At 35.5% G+C, this 19673-nt stretch overlaps 1 protein-coding gene and 1 long non-coding RNA gene across 2 annotated transcripts; one reads left to right on the forward strand and one right to left on the reverse strand.

Annotated features, from left to right (window-relative positions):
* Positions 1 to 6617: 6617 nt before the first annotated feature.
* On the reverse strand, positions 6618 to 7672 carry LOC105793293 (uncharacterized). Its single transcript, XM_012622219.1, has 2 exons — positions 7525 to 7672; positions 6618 to 7273 (listed from the first exon to the last, which is right to left on the reverse strand). Exons 1-2 carry the CDS (start codon positions 7670 to 7672, stop codon positions 6618 to 6620), a joined length of 804 nt encoding a protein of 267 aa, XP_012477673.1.
* Positions 7673 to 16921: 9249 nt separating this feature from the next.
* On the forward strand, positions 16922 to 17903 carry LOC105791375 (uncharacterized). Its single transcript, XR_001132959.2, has 2 exons — positions 16922 to 17285; positions 17585 to 17903. It is a non-coding gene; the product is annotated as an uncharacterized LOC105791375 (long non-coding RNA).
* Positions 17904 to 19673: the final 1770 nt, after the last annotated feature.

Below are 19673 nucleotides of genomic sequence, written 5' to 3' on the forward strand. Positions count from 1 at the left end.
GTTGTTTACTCACAAGATCTTGGTCGCGTTTACAGTTGAATTATTATATTTACAGTAATAAAGTAGCATTTTAACCCGTATTATGTGTGTTAAGAAAGATAACGAGGAGCGCAAGGTGGGGCTTAATGCGTTTTTCTTTTTTCTTTTCCTCTCGAATACAATGATCCGATGCATCCAACTTACCAAAACCAAAATTATACTCTAAATAAAAAAATTGTCTTTATTCCCCCTCCTACTTTTATAGGGAAATAGGATGTTTTTATAGGACTGGCACGTCCGGCACTGGGGCAATAAGGAGCCAAAGCGAAGTGGCAGGTGGCGATTAGTGATTAGCTATTGAACTTTGCTAAGGATACTTACTTTAGCTTCCTTGTCGTGTTGGGGTTTCTTACACTCATGAAAAGCATTGGAACTGGACACGATTTTGTTTGTAAATTCTAATATCTCATCTTTATTTAAAACCTCTTACATTAAAATGGTATTTCAGAATCCGGATTCTTTTGCATCTTATGATTTTAGATCAATTTCATTATGTTTCATACATATCCTAAAATAAATATTATATAACTATTTAAAATTTATATTTATTCCAGTTTCGACAAAAAACATATTTATTTCAGTTTGTATCAAATACAAAGTACGAAACATATATATACATTGTCGAACCCATTTTTTTGATAAAACAAAAAGTTTAGTTGCCGACTTTGAAAACCGAAAATTAGAGTCGTCACCGATTCTTTATTGAGGTGTAATCAGCTCACCTTGAAAACAATTTTGGCCTGCGAAATTTGAGAAAACAGGTTCGGGAGTCGGTTACGCACGAGGAACGGTTAGCACCCTCGTAACGCCCAAAATTGGTACCGAATCGATTGTTTAATATCTTAGTGTCAAAAGTTTGAAAAGATTTTAAAATACAATCATTGTATTTAAAAGTTTGTATAAATTAAATACATGTTAAAATTCTCTCATTCAGAGAAAAGAAAATGTCACACCCAATGCGTTAGGGCATGATATTTCATATCCTCAAGAATGAGCTTGTCCAAAAAAACTCAAGCAATAAAATTTAAAAGGATATTCAATTGCTTAAGTCAGACGAAGAAATCGAGACCCAATACGTTAGGTTACAATTTCTCAGAATCCCAAACATTGAATATTGCCTTTATTTTTTTTAGAAAAATCTTCATCTCGAGAAAGCAATATATCATACCCAATGCATTAGGACATAACATGTTGAATTCCAAAAAATGATTTTTTGTTTATGTGTTTTTTTTAAAAAAAATATTCTCGATTATTTAGGTTCAACTAGGAAAATTGGAACCCAATACGTTAAGGCTCAATCCTCTCGAAGATCTCAAATACCGAATATTGCATTATCTTAAAAGCCTTTGAACAAAAAAAATGGTTTTAATGCTTTGAAGAAACCAAATATATTTTCCTTAAAATGTGATAAAATGTTAATATACAACATGAAACAAATACTTTAATATGAATTATATATGTATATGTATTTACAAAATAAGTGTATATATATAAGTATGATATATATAAGTAAAATTTGAAAATATGTATATGCATATATTAAAATACGTATATATATGTATAATATGTATATAAAAATGAAATATATATAAAAAATATTTATAATAATTTAAAACAAATAAAAAAGAAGAAGAAGTGCACGCATATGCATATTATAAGAATGTATGCATGTATTTAGAATTATAAAATATGCAAATATATGCGCATGTGTATATGTATTATAAAATGTATATATACATTTTAAAATTATAAAACACAAAACAAACAAAAAATGTATGTATACATAATGAAAATAACTTAATATAAACTATATAAATGAAAATAATTTTTATAATATGTATGTATATATATATATTATATAAGAAAACTTACAGTTAATAATTATTATAATATGAAATCAATAATATTTATATAAAGTGAACATAATTTAATATAAATTATATATATATACATATATAAAATAGTATTATATTATATTTTAAAATAAACTTGAAACAAATAACGTATAGAATAAAATATTGTATACAAAAAAAGGGTAAATATATATACAAATACCACCATAATAATAAGACTAATACTACTAGTAATAACAACAGTAATAATAATAATTATTATAATAACAAACTAATATTAAACTTAATTAGTAAAACAAATACAAAGGACAAAGTTAAAATCAAAACAAAATTGAAAAAAAAACGAAAACAAATTAAAACAAAGGACAAATTTGCAAAATGCGCATAACATGAAGGGCCAAAAGGGAAATTAATCTCGCCCTTCCAAAACGTTGTACAACATTGGATTAAAAGAAAACAGATTTAATATGTCATGGAAAAATTTGAAAACAAGAAAAATCAATGGTTTTGAAATGATGGAAAACATGAAAGGATTAAAAACATAAATAACCCATCAATGCCTAAAACCCATTTCAAATCCTAATTAAAATCCCTACTCCATTTGTAACAACAATGATGCATTCATCCTCTCCCCCGCTCTTCACGCCTAAATTTCCCCTTTCAATCTTGATTCGAGATGAAGCATAGCAAGGGCATCGACAATGGCCTTGACCTGGTAAGAACCTCTTCTCTTCCTCTTTACTTTCGTTTTGCACACCGGAAAATAAAAACAAAAAAGCGATAAAAATGAAGAAAATCACCTTCAAAATCGATTGCTATATTTTATTCCCTTTTGTACTTGGTTTACACTTGATTTCTTTCTCTCTTTTTGTTTCAATCGCCTCCAAATAAAAAAAAGAAAAAACTTTTGAAAATGGATCCTTTTTATATCCAATCCCCCCAGAAAAAACAAACCATATTTTCCTATAATCCTATTGCCCTCCCTGCTGTTCGTAGCTTGTTGCAGGTACCACTAGCGAGAAGACGTGTGCGGCGTCTTGAGAGCTCTTGAGCGTGGGCGATTCTTTGCGGCGTGGGGCATGTGGCGCCGGTTTGCTGCTAACCACTTAGGGTTTCTGTGTTTGGCTAATTTGGGCTAGTGCTATTGGGCCGAATGGTATTGGGTCATTTGGATTTGGGTTATTTGTAAAAATAGATTGTTTATTGTATTTATTATTTTTTGAGGTCTATTTATTTAGGCCCGGGCTAAAATGGCCTATTATAGCTGCCTCTCTTTGCTCGTTATCGTGTAACTGGAACGGAGCAAAGACTTTAAAAATGGCCAATTTTGCCTGGTCATGCTGGATCTTGGTGCTCCTATTCTTCAAGTAGCCACACTCCATCCTACTGCATCTTCAAAGGTATAGGAATTGGTGCTTCGATCCACTCCACTGCAACGTCAGGGAGATAGGATTTGTACTTTGTAGCTTCTTAAAAGAACAAAATTTGCTCTCCTTAGTCTGCTCCACTACAACTTCAGGGAGATAAGACTTGTAACTTCAACTTATTCTGCTGCAACTTTAAAGATAAGTCTGATACGATCTACTCTACTGCAACTTCATAGGATTGGTTTCTTTTGTCTACTCTACTACAACTTCATGGAGATAAGACTTTATGCGATCTGCTCTACTGCAACTTTAGAGAGATAAGATCTGTGGTTTTAATCCGCTCCACTGCAACTTCAGGGAGATAAGACTGGATACGATCTATTCTACGACAACTTCAGAGAGATGAGATCTGTGGTTTTAATCCGCTCCACTGTAGCTTCAGAGAGATAGGATTGGTACATTCAATCTGTTTAACTGCAATGTCGGGGAAACAAGATTCGCCGTCGTAGCTTCAATCTGTTCCACTGCACAGCCGGGGAAGTAAAATTCACCGTTGTGGCTTCAATCTATTTAATTGCAATGTCGGGGAAACAAGATTCGCCGTCGTAGCTTCAATCTATTCCACTACACTACCAGGGAAGTAAGATTCGCCGTTGTGGCTTCAATCTATTCCACTGTAATGCCAAAGAGATAGGATTCACTGCCCACAGCTTTAATCTGTTCCACTTCAGCTCCACTTCAGCTAATCCAAGTCTTAACGCCAGGGAGATGAGATTCGTCGTCGTGGCTTCAATCTGCTCCGCTCCAATGCTAAGGAAGTAAGATTCGCCGTTGTGGCTTCAATCTATTCCATTACAACGTCAAGGCGAGAAGACTGGTGTCTTCGATCTGCTTCACTGCCAGTACAGGAAGGCAAGATCTGCTATTTTCAACCTACTCCACTGCTGCTCAGGGAGACAAGACTGGTATCTTCGATCTACTTCGCTGCCAATACAAGAAGACAAGATCTGCTATTTTCAACCTACTCCACTACTGCTCAAGGAGATAAGGCTGAAGTTTCACCGGTTTGTTTTCTGGGGAACATGGCCTGTATAATTCAATCTATGAACCTAATTATGCCTAGTGATTAGGATGTCTTGATCAAAATGAATCAAATGCTCCTAACTAGACGTGTATGAATGACATTTGAATGAATGTAGAATTTTTTTTCCGAGAATGATCCCGCTTAGGTTATCATTACTCAAAGTTTATTAAGATTTTATCACTGACGTGCTACAACACATTCTTGCTTGGCTGGCATCTTTAATGAAACACTTAATCAGACTGCCCCCACCATAAACTTCAAAGTTTAATCCACTAAGACACAAAATTTGTATCATCTTTTCACTGTAACCCAAGGGTAGAAAAACATGACTTTTCCCAATCTTCTCTTATTGCAATGTGAAGCACTTTGGTCTTTTATACCATTCTCAGGGTGTCATACCAAATGCCTATGCACAAATGAAGGATTTCTTTCTCCGAAGAAACCTCTTCTTATCGCAAGGTGATCACTGCTTATTTGTTCAATGAAACTTTATCACCAACACCCCATCTTGTCATTTTGTTCAGTTAGTGTTTAGACAACAAAATCCGAAAGGATAATCTTACTTTAGAATTTTTCTTTTTAGACATTTCAACCATTGCACTTGGTGTATTCTAAACAATGGCCCTATTTTAGGTCCCTATATTATTTAGAAACTTCCAGAGTAATATGCAAAAATTCCTTTGTAAAAGTATTATTGGCCCATTAATCGTTGTTTCAATGTAAAATGCTTGAATAAGACTATCAAAATGGACAAGATGAAATTTATTGAAAATAAAATACGAGATAAATAAATCATCAAGAATAATAAGAATAAAAGAAAAATTGACTGGAAACACGTATCTTAAAACAAAAATAAAGTATTCCAAGACAACAAATTTAATATAAATAGTGGGAAGGCTAGGCGCCCCAGATATCACAGCTTGAACTTTTCTGTACAGACTTTCTGAAGACCATTTTAAGTTTGACAAGTGCTTAGAAGACCAACAGAACTCTGTTAATGCCCCAAGATATCGCATCCCCTTTCCCACTAATTCAATCATAGTAAAATCACTGGATGCCCCACTTGATCAATATTTGAGCCACCCTTTTTCGGGTTTTCAACTCAAATCCCCTTTGGTCTCAAAGCGCCCTTTGTGGGTTTTCGCCTTAGCCTCTCCCCTTTTTTTTTTAAGAAAAGTACTTCTTAACCGAATCTGAGTTTACAGGGTTTGGTAAATCCTTGTCATCCATCTCACTCAAGATCAAAGCTCCCCTAGAAAAGGCTTTCTTTACTACATATGGACCTTCCCAATTTGGCATCCATTTTCCTCTAAAATCCCTTTGTATAAGAAGGATCTTTTTCAACACTAGCTCCCCCTCGTGGAATTCTCTGGGATGAACTTTTTTATTGTAGGCGCGCATCATTCACCTTTGATACATCTAACCGTGCTGAATAGCCTTTAGCCTTTTTCCTTCTATTAAGTTCAACTGATCATAACGAGATTGAACCTATTCCGCCTTATCCAATTTCAACTTAGCTAATACCCGGAGAGAAGGAATTTCCACCTCAATAGGTAAAACTGCTTCCATCCCATAAACCAGAGAGAAAGGTGTTGCCCCGGTCGAAGTCCTGACAGACGTTCTATAAGCAAAGAGGGCGCATGGTAATTTCTCATGCCAGTCTTTGTAAGTCTCAGTCATCATTCCCACAATTTTCTTGATATTCTTATTGGCTAATTCTACTGAGCCATTCATTTTTAGGCGATATGGTGACGAGTTATGATGTCTGATCTTAAATTGACTACAGACCTCCACTATCGCACTATTGTTCAAATTCAGTGCATTATCAGATATGATCCTCTCAGGCATTCCATATCGACATATGATCTCCTTTTTCAAGAATCTGCTAACTGCTGACTTCGTGAAATTTTTATATGAAGTAACTTCCACCTATTTAGTAAAGTAGTCAATAACCACAAAGATGAAGCGATGCCCATTAGAAGCCTTTGGCGATATCGGCCCAATGACGTCCACACCCCACATAGAGAAAAGTCATGGAGAAGTCATAACATGAAGAGGTGGAGGAGGTGCATGCATTTTATCACCATAAATTTGGCATTTATGGTACTTCTTAGCATAATTGATGCAATCTCTTTCAATATTGGACCAGTAGTACCCAAATCTCATGATCTGCCTGGCCATTGTGAAACCATTTGCATGCATTCCGCAGATACCTTCATGGACCTCCTCTAGAATTTTTCTAGCTTCCACTGCATCCACACATCTTAACAGCACCTAATCCTTTCCTTTTTTGTATAGAATCTCCCCATCCAAGACATAGTTAATGGCCACCCTTCTCAATGCTTTCTTATCATTCTCTGTTGCCTGATCTGGATACTCACGATTTTTTACATATTGTGATATATTCAGGTACCAGGGATGATCATCTTTTTCCTCTTCCTCAATATTATAGCAATGAGCCGGGGTTTCAGAAATACTCATCTGAATAGACCTCATGTCCTCTAACTTGTTCACTCGGATCATAGAGGCTAGGGTGGCCAACGCATCAGCCATCTGGTTCTCATCTCGCGGAAGGTAACAGAAAGTGATGTCATCAAACTCGTCCATCAATTCAAGAACCATCCTTCGATAACTAATCAGTTTAGGGTCTCTTGTCTCCCATTCTCCCTTGAGTTGGTATATCACCAATACGGAATCCCCATACACTTTTAGTACTTTGATTTTACGTTCGATGGCTGCACGAATGCCCATAATGCATGCTTCATATTCTGCCATATTGTTCGTACAATCAAAATCTAGTTTGCTAGCAAAAGGATAATGATCTCCGCTTGGAGATACCAGAACTGCCCCAATTCCGTTACTTATAGAATTCGAGGCTCTATCAAAACTTAGCTTCCACACATGATCCATTGGGGGATTTTCTTCAGTGGCTGCCACATACATCAAATCCTCATTTGGAAAATCAAAGTTCAAAGGCTCATAATCCTCCAAGGCTTTGCTAGCTAAAAAGTCAGCTATTGCGCTCCCTTTCACGGCCTTTTGACTCACATACATTATGTCAAATTTAGAAAGCAAGATCTGCCATCTGGTCATCCTTCCATTCAAAGTAGTCGACTCCATCATATACTTTAAGGGGTCTAACTTTGAAATCAACCAAGTCGTATGATACAACATATATTACCGTAATCTACGAGTTGTCCAAACCAGGGCACAACATAACTTCTCGATAACGAGTACCTCGCTTCACAATCAGTGAATTTCTTGCTGAGATAGTATATTGCCCTTTCTTTTCGCCTTGTCTCATCATGCTGGCCTAACACGCACCCCATGGAATTGTCAAACACTCTTAAATACAGTATAATGGCCTATCCGAACTAGGCGGTGATAGCACTGGAGTATTGGACAAGTACCGTTTTAATTTGTCAAAAGCCTTCTGACATGCTTCATCCCATACACCTGGATTATGCTTCTTCAAAAGACGGAATATGGGGTCACATTTCTTAGTTAGTTGTGAAATAAACCGAGAAATGTAATTCAATCTTCCCAAAAAACCTCGTACTTCTTTTTGAGTGTGTGGTGGAGGTAAATCTCGTATTGCCCTAACTTTGTCTGGGTCAACCTCAATTCCTCTTCCACTGACTATAAAGCCTAGCAACTTCCCTGATCTGGCTCCAAAGGTGCACTTTGTTGGATTAAGCTTGAGCTAGAAATTTCTTAGTCTTAAAAACAATTTCCTCAAAACTTGAACATGCTCCTTTTCTGTTCTGGATTTTGCAATCATATCATCAACATAAACCTCAATCTCCTTGTGCATCATGTCATGAAACAAAGTCACCATGGCTCTTTGGTAAGTTGCCCCCGCATTCTTCAATCCAAAGGGCATCACTTTATAATAAAACGTTTCCCACAAAGTGATGAATGTAGTATTTCTCATGTCTTTCGGATGTATCTTTATTTGATTGTATCCAGAAAAGCCATCCATTAAAGAAAATAGTGAATAGCCTATCGTATTATCCACAAAAGTATCAATGTGAGGCAACAAAAAAATATCTTTTGGACTAGCCCTGTTCAAATCCTTGTAATCCACACACATTCGTACCTTTCCATCTTTTTTAGGGACAGGAACAACGTTGGCTACCCATTCTGAATATTTGACTTCTTGCAAGAACCCTGCATCAAACTGCTTTAGGACTTCTTCTTTACCTCATTTCCCTCCTCAAGGCTCACAATCTCCAATGATTCTTTGTGAGGTAGGATTTGTTTATCCTCTTGTTCTACCATTCTCAATAAGTCCGGAGATACCCCACAGTCTACGCCATCTTCAAAATCATGTGTTCCCTCTAAACACATGTCTTGCTCAAAAGGGGATTCTAAGTTTGAAGCAGCGTCATTCATATCATTGATATCCGGGGACCTATAGTAGGTGTCAGAGAATATACAAAGAATGTATGAATTTATGAAAAAATATGATTATGAATGAATAAAATAATGATGTGGAAAAAGAATAAAAGAATAAAAGAATAATTACTCGAAAAAGAATGAAAAGACTACTGGCTCAAAAATGAATACGAAAAGTGTATTTATTAGAACCATAACGTTCAACATGTGCATATTCCATAAAAAAATTCAACATGTGCATATTCTGAACATTTACTCTGAACAAGCTCTAAAAACTATAGGAATCTCTTTCGTAGTTCAATTGTTTAGCTCACTTCCAGGTTCATAAGGGCGAATCTCTAGTAATGTCTTTCTCTCAATTGTGTCTATGGCATTGATGTGAACCTCTCCCAACATTTTTTCAAGACCTTCCTCTTTAAGTATTCTTTGTTCAGGATAAATGACCCCCCTGATTCAAAGGTTTGGGATATGTGAGGAAAAACCATATGCTCCCACTTAACTTCATCTCCAATTAGGCGTGCCCTTCTCCTCTCACGTCTTTTTTCTATTTCTCTTCTCCTTTGTTTTATGTCTGGTCTATAGTCTAGACCAAAACGATCAAACTTATCTTTCATTACTGGTGCCTCAACTCATCCTTGCAGATGTCTTCCCAATCCTTTTCCCGATACAGCTCATCTTCCCACTATTAATTGGAGACCCATTTTTATGGTCTTGGATATCTTTGGCACTGGGATTCTATTCCCCTCAGTAATAAATGTTGCATTTGCGAACTCTAGAGATCAGAAAGAACATTCCACCGCCTCTTCATCAGTCTCCACGTATGGTATATTATTGGTTATTGATGCGATAATACCCTCCTCGACGTTTATTGTCACCAACCGTCCCTCTGACACTAACTTCAACTTCTGATGCAGCGATGAAGGCACAGCCTTTGCCGAGTGTATCCAAGGTCTCCCCAACAAACAGTTATAGGAAGGCTTGATATCTATTACAATGAACTCTATTTCATAAGTATTTGGGCCAATCAGCAATGGTATCTCAATTCTCCTCATAACTTTCCTTTCTGTTCTATCGAACACCCTTACTACATTTTGACACGTTTTCAGATGTGAGCTATCCACAGGTAGCCTATTGAGAGTAGATAAGGGCAATACATTTAATGCGGATCCATTATCAATAAAAACTCCTGGCAGCATGTATCCTTTGCACTGAGTAGTAATGTGCAGCGCTTTAGTGGACCGCATACCTCCAGATGGTATTTCGTCATCATTGAAGAAGATAAAATTATCAACGCTTATATTGTTGACCAACCGATCCAATTTATTGACAAAAATATCATTAGCCACATACGTTTCATTCAACACCTTCATCAGCGCATTTCGATGCACCTCCGAACTCATGAACAAAGCTAACACAGAGATACGAGCTGGTTGCTTATGCAGCTGCTCTACGACACTATACTCACTATGTTTCAAAAATTTCAAGAATTATCCTCTTTTACTGGCTCATTAATCGATGGCCTAGATTCAACTATCTTTTCTTTCTTTTGGTCTACCTAAAAAAAAATTCCTTCCGCCGACTCTGCTTGGGCATTTATCTAATCGCAGTGCTTCTCACTACACGTATAAGAACCTGTCACTTGGCTTTCTTTTGCAACACTAACCAAAGCTTCCTTCCCCGAGATTGTTACATTGCACTCATAATTCCAGGGGACCATTTTACTATCCTTATACGAAAAATTTGTCGGCTTCTGAATTGCAATCTTCAGTGTCACCTGTGCCCTTGCCTCGTTAACCTTAGGACGCGAGATGATAACCACAGGATGATTAACCTTCAGAATCTTCGTCATTGACTTCGATGCGCATATACTTCCTTTTTTCTCAACTTCTTCGAAAAACTTCATTTCTCTATTATCCATCATGCTCTGGACCAGAGCTCTGAATTCTTTACATCTCTGAATTTCATGTCCCACCTCCTGATAGAACTCACAATAATTTTAGGTCTCACCACCTCCTTCTGAATTCAAGACGATTAACCCTCTTCCCGCCATTTCCTTCCAAACCCACCTCAAAGGAATTTTTACCTCAGCAATGCTCTCCTTGACCCTTCTCCCCATATTTTCACTCATCATGTTTACCCCACTATCAGTGTGATTGGGTAACAGATTTCTTGTACCAGATGCATCATCTACCTTGACAATGCCCATACTGATGAGCTTTTCAACAAACTTTTTAAAAGCTGTACAATGTTATATGGAATGCCTCGTAATTCCTACATGGTAATCGCATTGTGTATTCGCGTCATACTATTTAGGATACGGAGGCTGTAAAGGGGTCAAGTAAAAAGGGGCAACAACGTGTGCGTTGAATAAATTCTGATACAACTCCTTATATGACATTGGAATTGGTGTGAACTAAGGCCTCTCAGTACTTGGCCTCGCACCAGATTCTTGTTTTGATGAACCCTGTTGATTAGCCACTACCTTTCTAGGCTGATTCACCGTAATTGATTTGTTGTATATATTCACGTTGTTCACCTCACTCTCTTTTTTCTTTGAGGTTTTCTTTCTGTTATTCTCTCTAACATCAATCTTTCTGCTCCTTATAGCACTTTCAATTATCTCACCACTCATGACTATGTCAGAAAAGCTTTTGTAGCACTTTCTAACATATGTGTTATGAATGGGGCCTTCAGCGTATTTATAAAGAGTATCATCATTTCTCTTTCAAAGAGCGGTGGTTGGACCTGAACTACCACCTCCATCTATCTCTGAGCATACTATCTGAAACCTTCATTCGACTTCTTCTCCATGTTTTGCAAGGTAATTCTATCAGGAACCATTTCTGCCACATGACTGTACTGCTTCATAAAAGCCTATGCCAAATCCCTCCAGGAACTAATCATAGCACGACTCAATTGATTATACCATTTAGATGCTACCCCTGTGAGGCTATCTTGAAAGCAGTGTATCAAAAGTTGGTCATTATTGACATATCCAGTCATTTGCCTACAAAACATGGTGATGTGGGCTTTAGGGCAACTGATCCCATTATATTTCTCGAACTTTGGCATCTTGAACTTGTAAGGGAGCACCAAACCTGGAACCAAACTCAAATCCTTAGCATCAATCCTACCATATCTCTCAGTGTTTTCCATTGCCTTGAACTTCTCTTCAACCCACTTCCACCTTTCCTCAAATTACTTTGGCAATTCTTCTTTCACTTTTTCCTTTTCAACCGCCTCATCGAAATTGAGGACAATAGGATTGACAAGATTATTCTCAGGGCTAGAGCCTGATCCAGCTTGGTAATTCATTGACCTCGAAGCATCGGCCTGAAACTGCTAAGGCTTATCGTAACAGAAGATTTGCGCGGGTATACTTCAGCTTGGGGCTGTGCATATGAGGGAGTAAAGCCTGGAGGATACAGGGGTCCGTCTTCACCTTCTTTTTTGACATTAATCATAGGGCTCTTTCCTTTATCCTTTCCTTCAGTCAACAGTCGCGTTAACTGTGTCATCATGCTCCCTTGAGATTCCATCATTTTGTCCATCATACTCTGCTGGATCCTCTCGAGCTGCTCCTGCATTTGCTGCTGAATTTGATCTTGCATTTCTTTTTGGAACTGTTCAAGCTTTTCTAATCTTTGATCCATACTTTTTGATTTCGCTTATGTTCTGTAACGGTGTTGGGTTGGCTGGTTAGCTTCCAGATTAACTGAGGAACGATTTTGTTTAATTAGAACCCTTTAATAGTTTTTAATGCATATTATGCGATGTATGAAAATGAATGCAAAAAGGCGTCAATTCTAATTTCAATTACTTTTAGAAAACTTTATTAGAAAATAAATCTCTTTACATAGAATGGGCTACAAATAAGGCTTTGCCCTAATACTCAAGGTCTTAATCTTCTTAAGTAACGAGTCCAACTCTTGTCCCCGGTCTGACTCCAATTCATACTTCATGCTCAATGTGTTGGCCTGTACTGCCAAAGCTTGTAGGTGATCTACTACCTCTCGAATCTGAACCACAGCTTCTCCCATAACGTGATCCCTATTTCTAACTTGATTTTGGAAATAATGAAGTTGTTCATTCTGACGACCCTCCTTTGCCTCTAGATGCTCAATCCGAACCTCACAATTTTGCAATGTTGCTTCTAACCCTTCTATTTTATTCTTCATCTCTTCAATCTTGCTTAGACTTGCCTTTAGCTCTACTACAGAATTTTGACTTCTATGTTGACGAAGAGACCCTTCTAACTCAACCACTCTGTCTTTTAGTTCGCCCTTTTCCTTTTGGCTCTCTGACAAGCTCTTTTCTAATACTTCATTTCGTGCTTGAACCTTTTGAAAATTTCTTTCCCACCAGTCTGACTTATTTCTTTCTTCTCAAATTTCTTCACGCCACTGCTCTGAAGTTTTTCCAAGCCCGGCAGTTCTCATTGACATACGCAGCTTCTTGTAATCCATCTTCAAGCTATCTAGTTCTTCTTCGGCTTTATTCTTTCCATTTCTTAGTTTATCAGCCTCGAGCTTCTGAACATCCACATCCAGTCTCAAATTCACCTTTTCTTCATCTATTTCCTCTATTTTCTTCTTTAATTTTGCATTTCTTCTTTCAAAGTCCTGCTTTATGATTTCCAACTCAGAAGAGACAACACGCAAATGCTCCTCTATCGACTGACTATTTTCCTGACTTGGCCCAGGGACGTTACCGTTGATCCTCTTAACCTACCATTTGCTATACCCGGGAGTTGTCATCGGACCCATAGCCAATCTCTTCATTCAACGAGTATGACTCCATGCATTGACCATCTCACGAACTCTCTTTTTGTAACCATTGCCCCTATACAAGAATTCACACTCGGCCAGTCCCTGAGTTACGGGCACAAACTGCCTTGACCTGTATTGCCTTAGCACTAGCAATGGGGCATAACCAACAGCTCCCCAAATTCCAAGCAAAGGAACCCAGTCAAAATCCCCACACCGATATAGGATCTCATCTGGAAGCAACTACGGAGCTCTCCACTCGATATCCTCTTCTTGTAAATTCTAAAAAATTACCATCCATTTCTCTTCCGATATATCATCCCTCCTTGGTGTAGCCACTATCTCCTTCAATGGTGAATAAGTTTCAGAGAAGACCAGATATAAAACTTTATCAACCTCTCAAAAGTGACTGTGGAACCATGCAAGTAGGAGCTGCGCACATCCAATGAATCTACCCTCTCCCGTTCTCCGGCATGCACTCAGTGACCTGAAGGTTTCTGCCAAAAGTGCCGGGACTGGTGTAACTCTTTTATCAAGCCGACCAAATAAGTCAATGACCACCTCGTCAACATGTCCCAAAGCCTTAGGGAACACAACCAAACCATATATACTTAAAGCAAAGATATCTACCTTCTTCCTTGCAACTGGGTGCACTAAAATGAGGTCCTTCAAATTTTTCCAAGGAATGCACTTGCTATCCCCCTTTTGCTTGATCCGAGCTGTAACCCACTGCTCACTCATCCCTGTAATATTCATTAACCTCTTCAAAAAGGTCGGTGCATTTACAACTTTCAAGTAGACTTTGTCCACTAGAATCTTCGAACACCGAAGTAAAGTCATGTATTCTTCTATTGTAGGCACCAAATCGACATTCCCAAATGTGAAGCAACTGTAGGCCGGGTTCCAAAACTGGGCAAGAGCTCGAAATAGATGATTGTCTATCTTCATATCAACTAAATAAGGCAAATCCCCATAATTTAAATAGAATAGCTGTCTAACCTCATTATTCTATTGATCCCAAATCTCTTTCAACTCCTGCAAGTTGTTCTGGGATACGCTAACACGGGTGAAGTCCCATAATTCTGATACGTATCCCTCGGCCTAACTATCACCTTTTTCGCGCTGTGTCATCTCAGCCCAAGTTCGGACAGTCGCATTATTCTCTACTCTATCAAAAAACCCTTTTTCCATGATAAGCTTTCTATCTAGCAATCGAATACGAACCAACGCCTTTTTATAATGAAATGCCATGTAATTGTAATGCCATGCAATCAGAGTAAAACACAAAAAGTCAGTATCAATTAAATACAATACAACCAAGAAATAGTAAAAACTCCTAATTAGGTATCTACTAAGGTTAGGAGTAATTCAACCTAGGGTGAGTTCCTAAGGTTCACTATATGTGGTTTGGCTTCTAGAGCATAGGTACCTCAACCAGCAGATTCCTCGATCCTCACCCATTATAGGCTCATATGGACTAAATTCGGTTCAGGGGAATATATTTCCCTGTGACTATATGGAGATGTAGATCTCACGGAGGCATAGGTACAAATGTATCCTGAAAGCGATCCACTATCCTATACAGAGGTGAAAACCTCACGAAGGACTAGCTTCTCACTCCCACTTAGAAGGGTAAGACTAAGCAGTCTTTATGCAATATAATGTGAAGTTATAAAACTTAATTTACAATAACCATACCACAAATAAAATGCAATGAGAGGATCGTAAATTTTCAAATCAAATTTTCAATTTTTGACAATAATACAGAAAGCAATCAATTTTACAACTTGACTCTCTAATAGGTCCCCTGTGGAGTCGCCAAGCTGTTGAAACCATTTTTTTGATAAAACAAAAAGTTTAGTTGTCGACTTTGAAAAACGAAAATAGGAGTCGCCACCGATCCTTTATTGAGGTGTGATCAGCTCACCTTGAAAACGATTTTGGCTTGCGAAATTTGAGAAAACAGGGTCGAGAGTCGGTTACGCACGATGAAGAGTTAGCACCCTCGTAACGCCCAAAATTGGTACCGAATCGATTGTTTAATGTCTTAGTGTCAAAAGTTTGAAAAGATTTTAAAATACGATCCTTGTATTTAAAAGCTTGTATAAATCAAATTACATGTTAAAACTCTCTTATTCAGAGAAAAGAAAATGTCACACCCAGTGCGTTAGAGCATGATATTTCATATCCTCAAGAATAAGCTTGTCCAAAAAACTCAAGCAATAAAATTTAAAAGGATATTCAATTGTTTAAGTCAGACGAAGAAATCGAGACCCAATACGTTACGGTACAATTTCTCAGAATCCAAAATATTGAATATTGCCTTTATTTTTTTTAGGAAAATCTTCATCTCGAAAAAGCAATATGTCATACCCAATGCGTTAGGACATAACATGTTGAAATCCCGAAAATGATTTTTTGTTTATGTGTTTTTTTAAAAAAATATTCTCGATTATTTAGGTTTAATTAGGAAAATTGGAACCCAATACGTTAGGGCTCAATCCTCTCGAAGATCCCAGATACCGAATATTGCATTATCTAAAAAGCCTTTGAACAAAAAAATGGTTTTAATGCTTTGAAGAAACCAAATATATTTTCCTTAAAAATGTGATAGAATGTTAATATACAACATGAAACAAATACTTTAATATGAATTATATATGTATATATATTTACAAAATAAGTGTATATATATATAAGTATGATATATATAAGTAAAACTTGAAAATATGTATATGCATATATTAAAATACGTATATATATGTATAATATGTATATAAAAAATAAAATATATATATATAAAATATTTATAATAATTTAAAACAAAAAAGAAGAAGAAGTGTACGCATATACATATTATAAGAATGTATGCATGTATTTAGAATTATAAAATATGAAAATATATGCGCATGTGTATATGTATTATAAAATGTATATAACATTTTAAAATTATAAAAGACAAAACAAACAAAAAATGTATGTATACATAATGAAAATAACTTAATATAAACTATATAAATGAAAATAATTTTTATAATATGTATATATATATATTATATAAGAAAACTTACAGTTAATAATTATTATAATATGAAATCAATAATATTTATATAAAGTGAACATAATTTAATATAAATTATATATATATACATATATAAAATAGTATTATATTATATTTTAAAATAAACTTGAAACAAATAACGTATAGAATAAAATATTGTATACAAAAAAAGGGTAAATATATATACAAATACCACCATAATAATAAGACTAATACTACTAGTAATGACAACAGTAATAATAATAATAATAATAATAATTATAATAACAAACTAATATTAAACTTAATTAGTAAAACAAATACAAAGGATAAAGTTAAAATCAAAACAAAATTGAAAAAAAAAACGAAAACAAATTAAAACAAAGGACAAATTTGCAAAATGCGCGTAACATGAAGGGCCAAAAGGGAAATTAATCCTGCCCTTCCAAAACGCTGTACAACATTGGATTAAAAGAAAATAGATTTAATATGTCATGGAAAAATTTGAAAACAAAAAAAATCAATGGTTTTGAAATGATGGAAAACATGAAAGGATTAAAAACATAAATAACCCATCAATGCCTAAAACCCATTTCAAATCCTAATTAAAATCCCTACTCCATTTGTAACAGCAGCAGCCGCATTCATCCTCTCCCCTGCTCTTCACGCCTAAACTTCCCCTTTCAATCTTCGATTCAGACGAAGCATAGCAAGGGCATCGACGGCGAACCAGCACTGGTAAGAACCTCTTCTCTTCCTCTTTACTTTCGTTTTGCACACCCAGGAAAATAAAAACAAAGAAATAACAAAGAAAGCGATAAAAAAATGAAGAAAATCACCTTCAAAATCAGACTGCTATATTTTATTCCCTTTTGTACTTCGGTTTACACTTGATTTCTTTCTCTCTTTTTTGTTTCAATCTGCCCTCCAAAAAAAAAGAAAAACTCTTGAAAATGGATCCATTTTTATATCCAATCCCCCCAGAAAAAACAAACCATATTTTCCTATAATCCTATTGCGCTCCCTGCTGTTCGTAGCTTGTTGCAGGTACCACTAGTGAGAAGACGTGTGTAGCGTGCGCAGAGGCTACTGAACGTGGGCAGTTGCTGCGACGTGGGGCATGTGGCGCCGGTTTGCTGCTAACCTGTGTTTGGCTAATTTGGGCTAGTGCTATTGGGCTGAATGGTATTGGGTCATTTGGATTTGGATTATTTGTAAAAATGAACTGTTTATTGTATTTATTATTTTTTGTGGTCTATTTATTTGGGTCCGGACTAAAATGGACTATTACACACATGTAAATAGATTTTTAAACAAACATTAAAATAGATCTTATTCTATTGAATCATTTATTTTCATATACATGTAAACATGATACATATATATTTTTGAGATTTTTTAAGTATAATGATTTAATTAGCCTCCAATTTTATAAAAATATTATTTTAATTCTTGATATAAATTTTCGTTTTTAGTTTTTAAATTTTTTGTCAAATCACTTTAAAATAATAAAAATTAATGTTTTTAACTTTGTTAATGTTGCATACATATGAATGACATGTCAACATTTAGTTTTTTTAAAATTTATAATTATAAAAATTATAAAAATATTTTTAAAATTAAAATTATTATAATTATAAAAAATGTTTTAAAATTTTAAAATATTAATTAAATACTACATGTCATCTACATAACATACATGTAGATTGCCACATTAGTTAAGTTAACAAATCTATTTTTTTCATCTTAACGTGATTTGACAACAAATATAATTTTAATAACAAAAATAAATAAAAAATTAATGAAAAGTGAAAATATTTTTTTTTTATAAAATTGAATGACAAAAATATTCATTAGTTATGTTTTATCATGGAACAAACCAGAAAATTGCAAACGAATTAATCTACTCCAGGCAACTCCACTATGATTACCACGTAGTGCCTTAAGAACATAAGGTGGACTAAGCGCTAACAAGCAATTTTGGGAAAAAAAATTGAGATAAAAAGTTATTGTTAAATAAGATATTTTAAAATTTTTATAAGTGCTTTTGATTGAAAATTTATTTTTGCAATATATTTTTATTCTAAAACTAAAATAAAAAATTTTAACTTTTATTTAAAAATATCTTTTTAGGTAAAAACACTCTTAAAAAATAATTTTAAACTAAGCCTAACAAAAATACGTAAAACCAGCGGTAAGCTTGTAGCATTTTTATTTGTTCACAAAAGGTTTATCAAAAGGAAGGCACAACTATTCGAATATTCTGAACATAAATTAAAAAAATAAAAAAAACATTCTAATTTTTTTAATGGAGAAAACACGTGCAGTATGGAGTGGCTTGCATTTAAAGCTTTCAATGCAATGACAGCAAAAAGACAGATCCTAATGCACGAGGGATTTCACGTGTTGGCGAAAACTATTGTAGCATCGAACTCTTTTTTAACGCTATGATTTTTTTATTGTCATTTCATATAGAAAGAATGATTGTGGCAGATGATGATCAACGTGTTTTACAAAGGTGAACGAGGGCATGATTAGTGAATAAACCTATAGAAAGTAGTCGAGATCTCAGTCGTGTACAAGATAATGCCTCAAAGGGCTAATAAACCTACATTGAACAAATGAATATTAGGGCTCACTCCGATTAGTGAGAGTGTTTGAGTTATATGACACAAATCCTTGTTAAATAAATAAAATATAGTGACAAAATAACGAGATCTGTGTAGGGCTTAAGGTCAAGAATCGAAGGCCCGAGGCCGTAGCCCAACAAATCCTTGTCTAGGGGTGAGCAAAACTCGATTCAACTCGAAAAAATAAAAAAAATTCGAATTTCGAGTTAAACGAATTGAGTTATTCGAGTTAATCGAGTTATTCGAATCAACTCGAATTTTTTTTTCGAATTTCGAGTTCGAATCGAGTTGAGTTTTCAAATTCGAATAACTCGAATAATTCGAATAATTCGAATATCAAACTATAATATTTTACATTTTTACCCAAACTCCTAAACCTTTTTACTTTTCCCTCAAAACTTTTACTCCTTCCCACTTTCCCCCCAAAACTTTTACTTTTCTCCCCTCCCAACCCCCCAATCTACCCAAAATCCATTTCCCACCAAAATTTTACTCT

This window comes from Gossypium raimondii, chromosome 8 (assembly GCF_025698545.1).
Source record: "Gossypium raimondii isolate GPD5lz chromosome 8, ASM2569854v1, whole genome shotgun sequence".
NCBI lineage: Eukaryota > Viridiplantae > Streptophyta > Magnoliopsida > Malvales > Malvaceae > Gossypium > Gossypium raimondii.

Bases quoted from the DNA above. Each gene is read 5' to 3' on its own strand.
- LOC105793293 (XM_012622219.1), bottom strand. From the start codon at position 7,672: ATGGGGTGCGTGTTAGGCCAGCATGATGAGACAAGGCGAAAAGAAAGG. The intron at 7,274-7,524 runs GTAATATATGTT...TGTATGTGGCAG, and splicing joins TGGACAACTCGTAGATTACG to CCACTGAAGAAAATCCCCCA.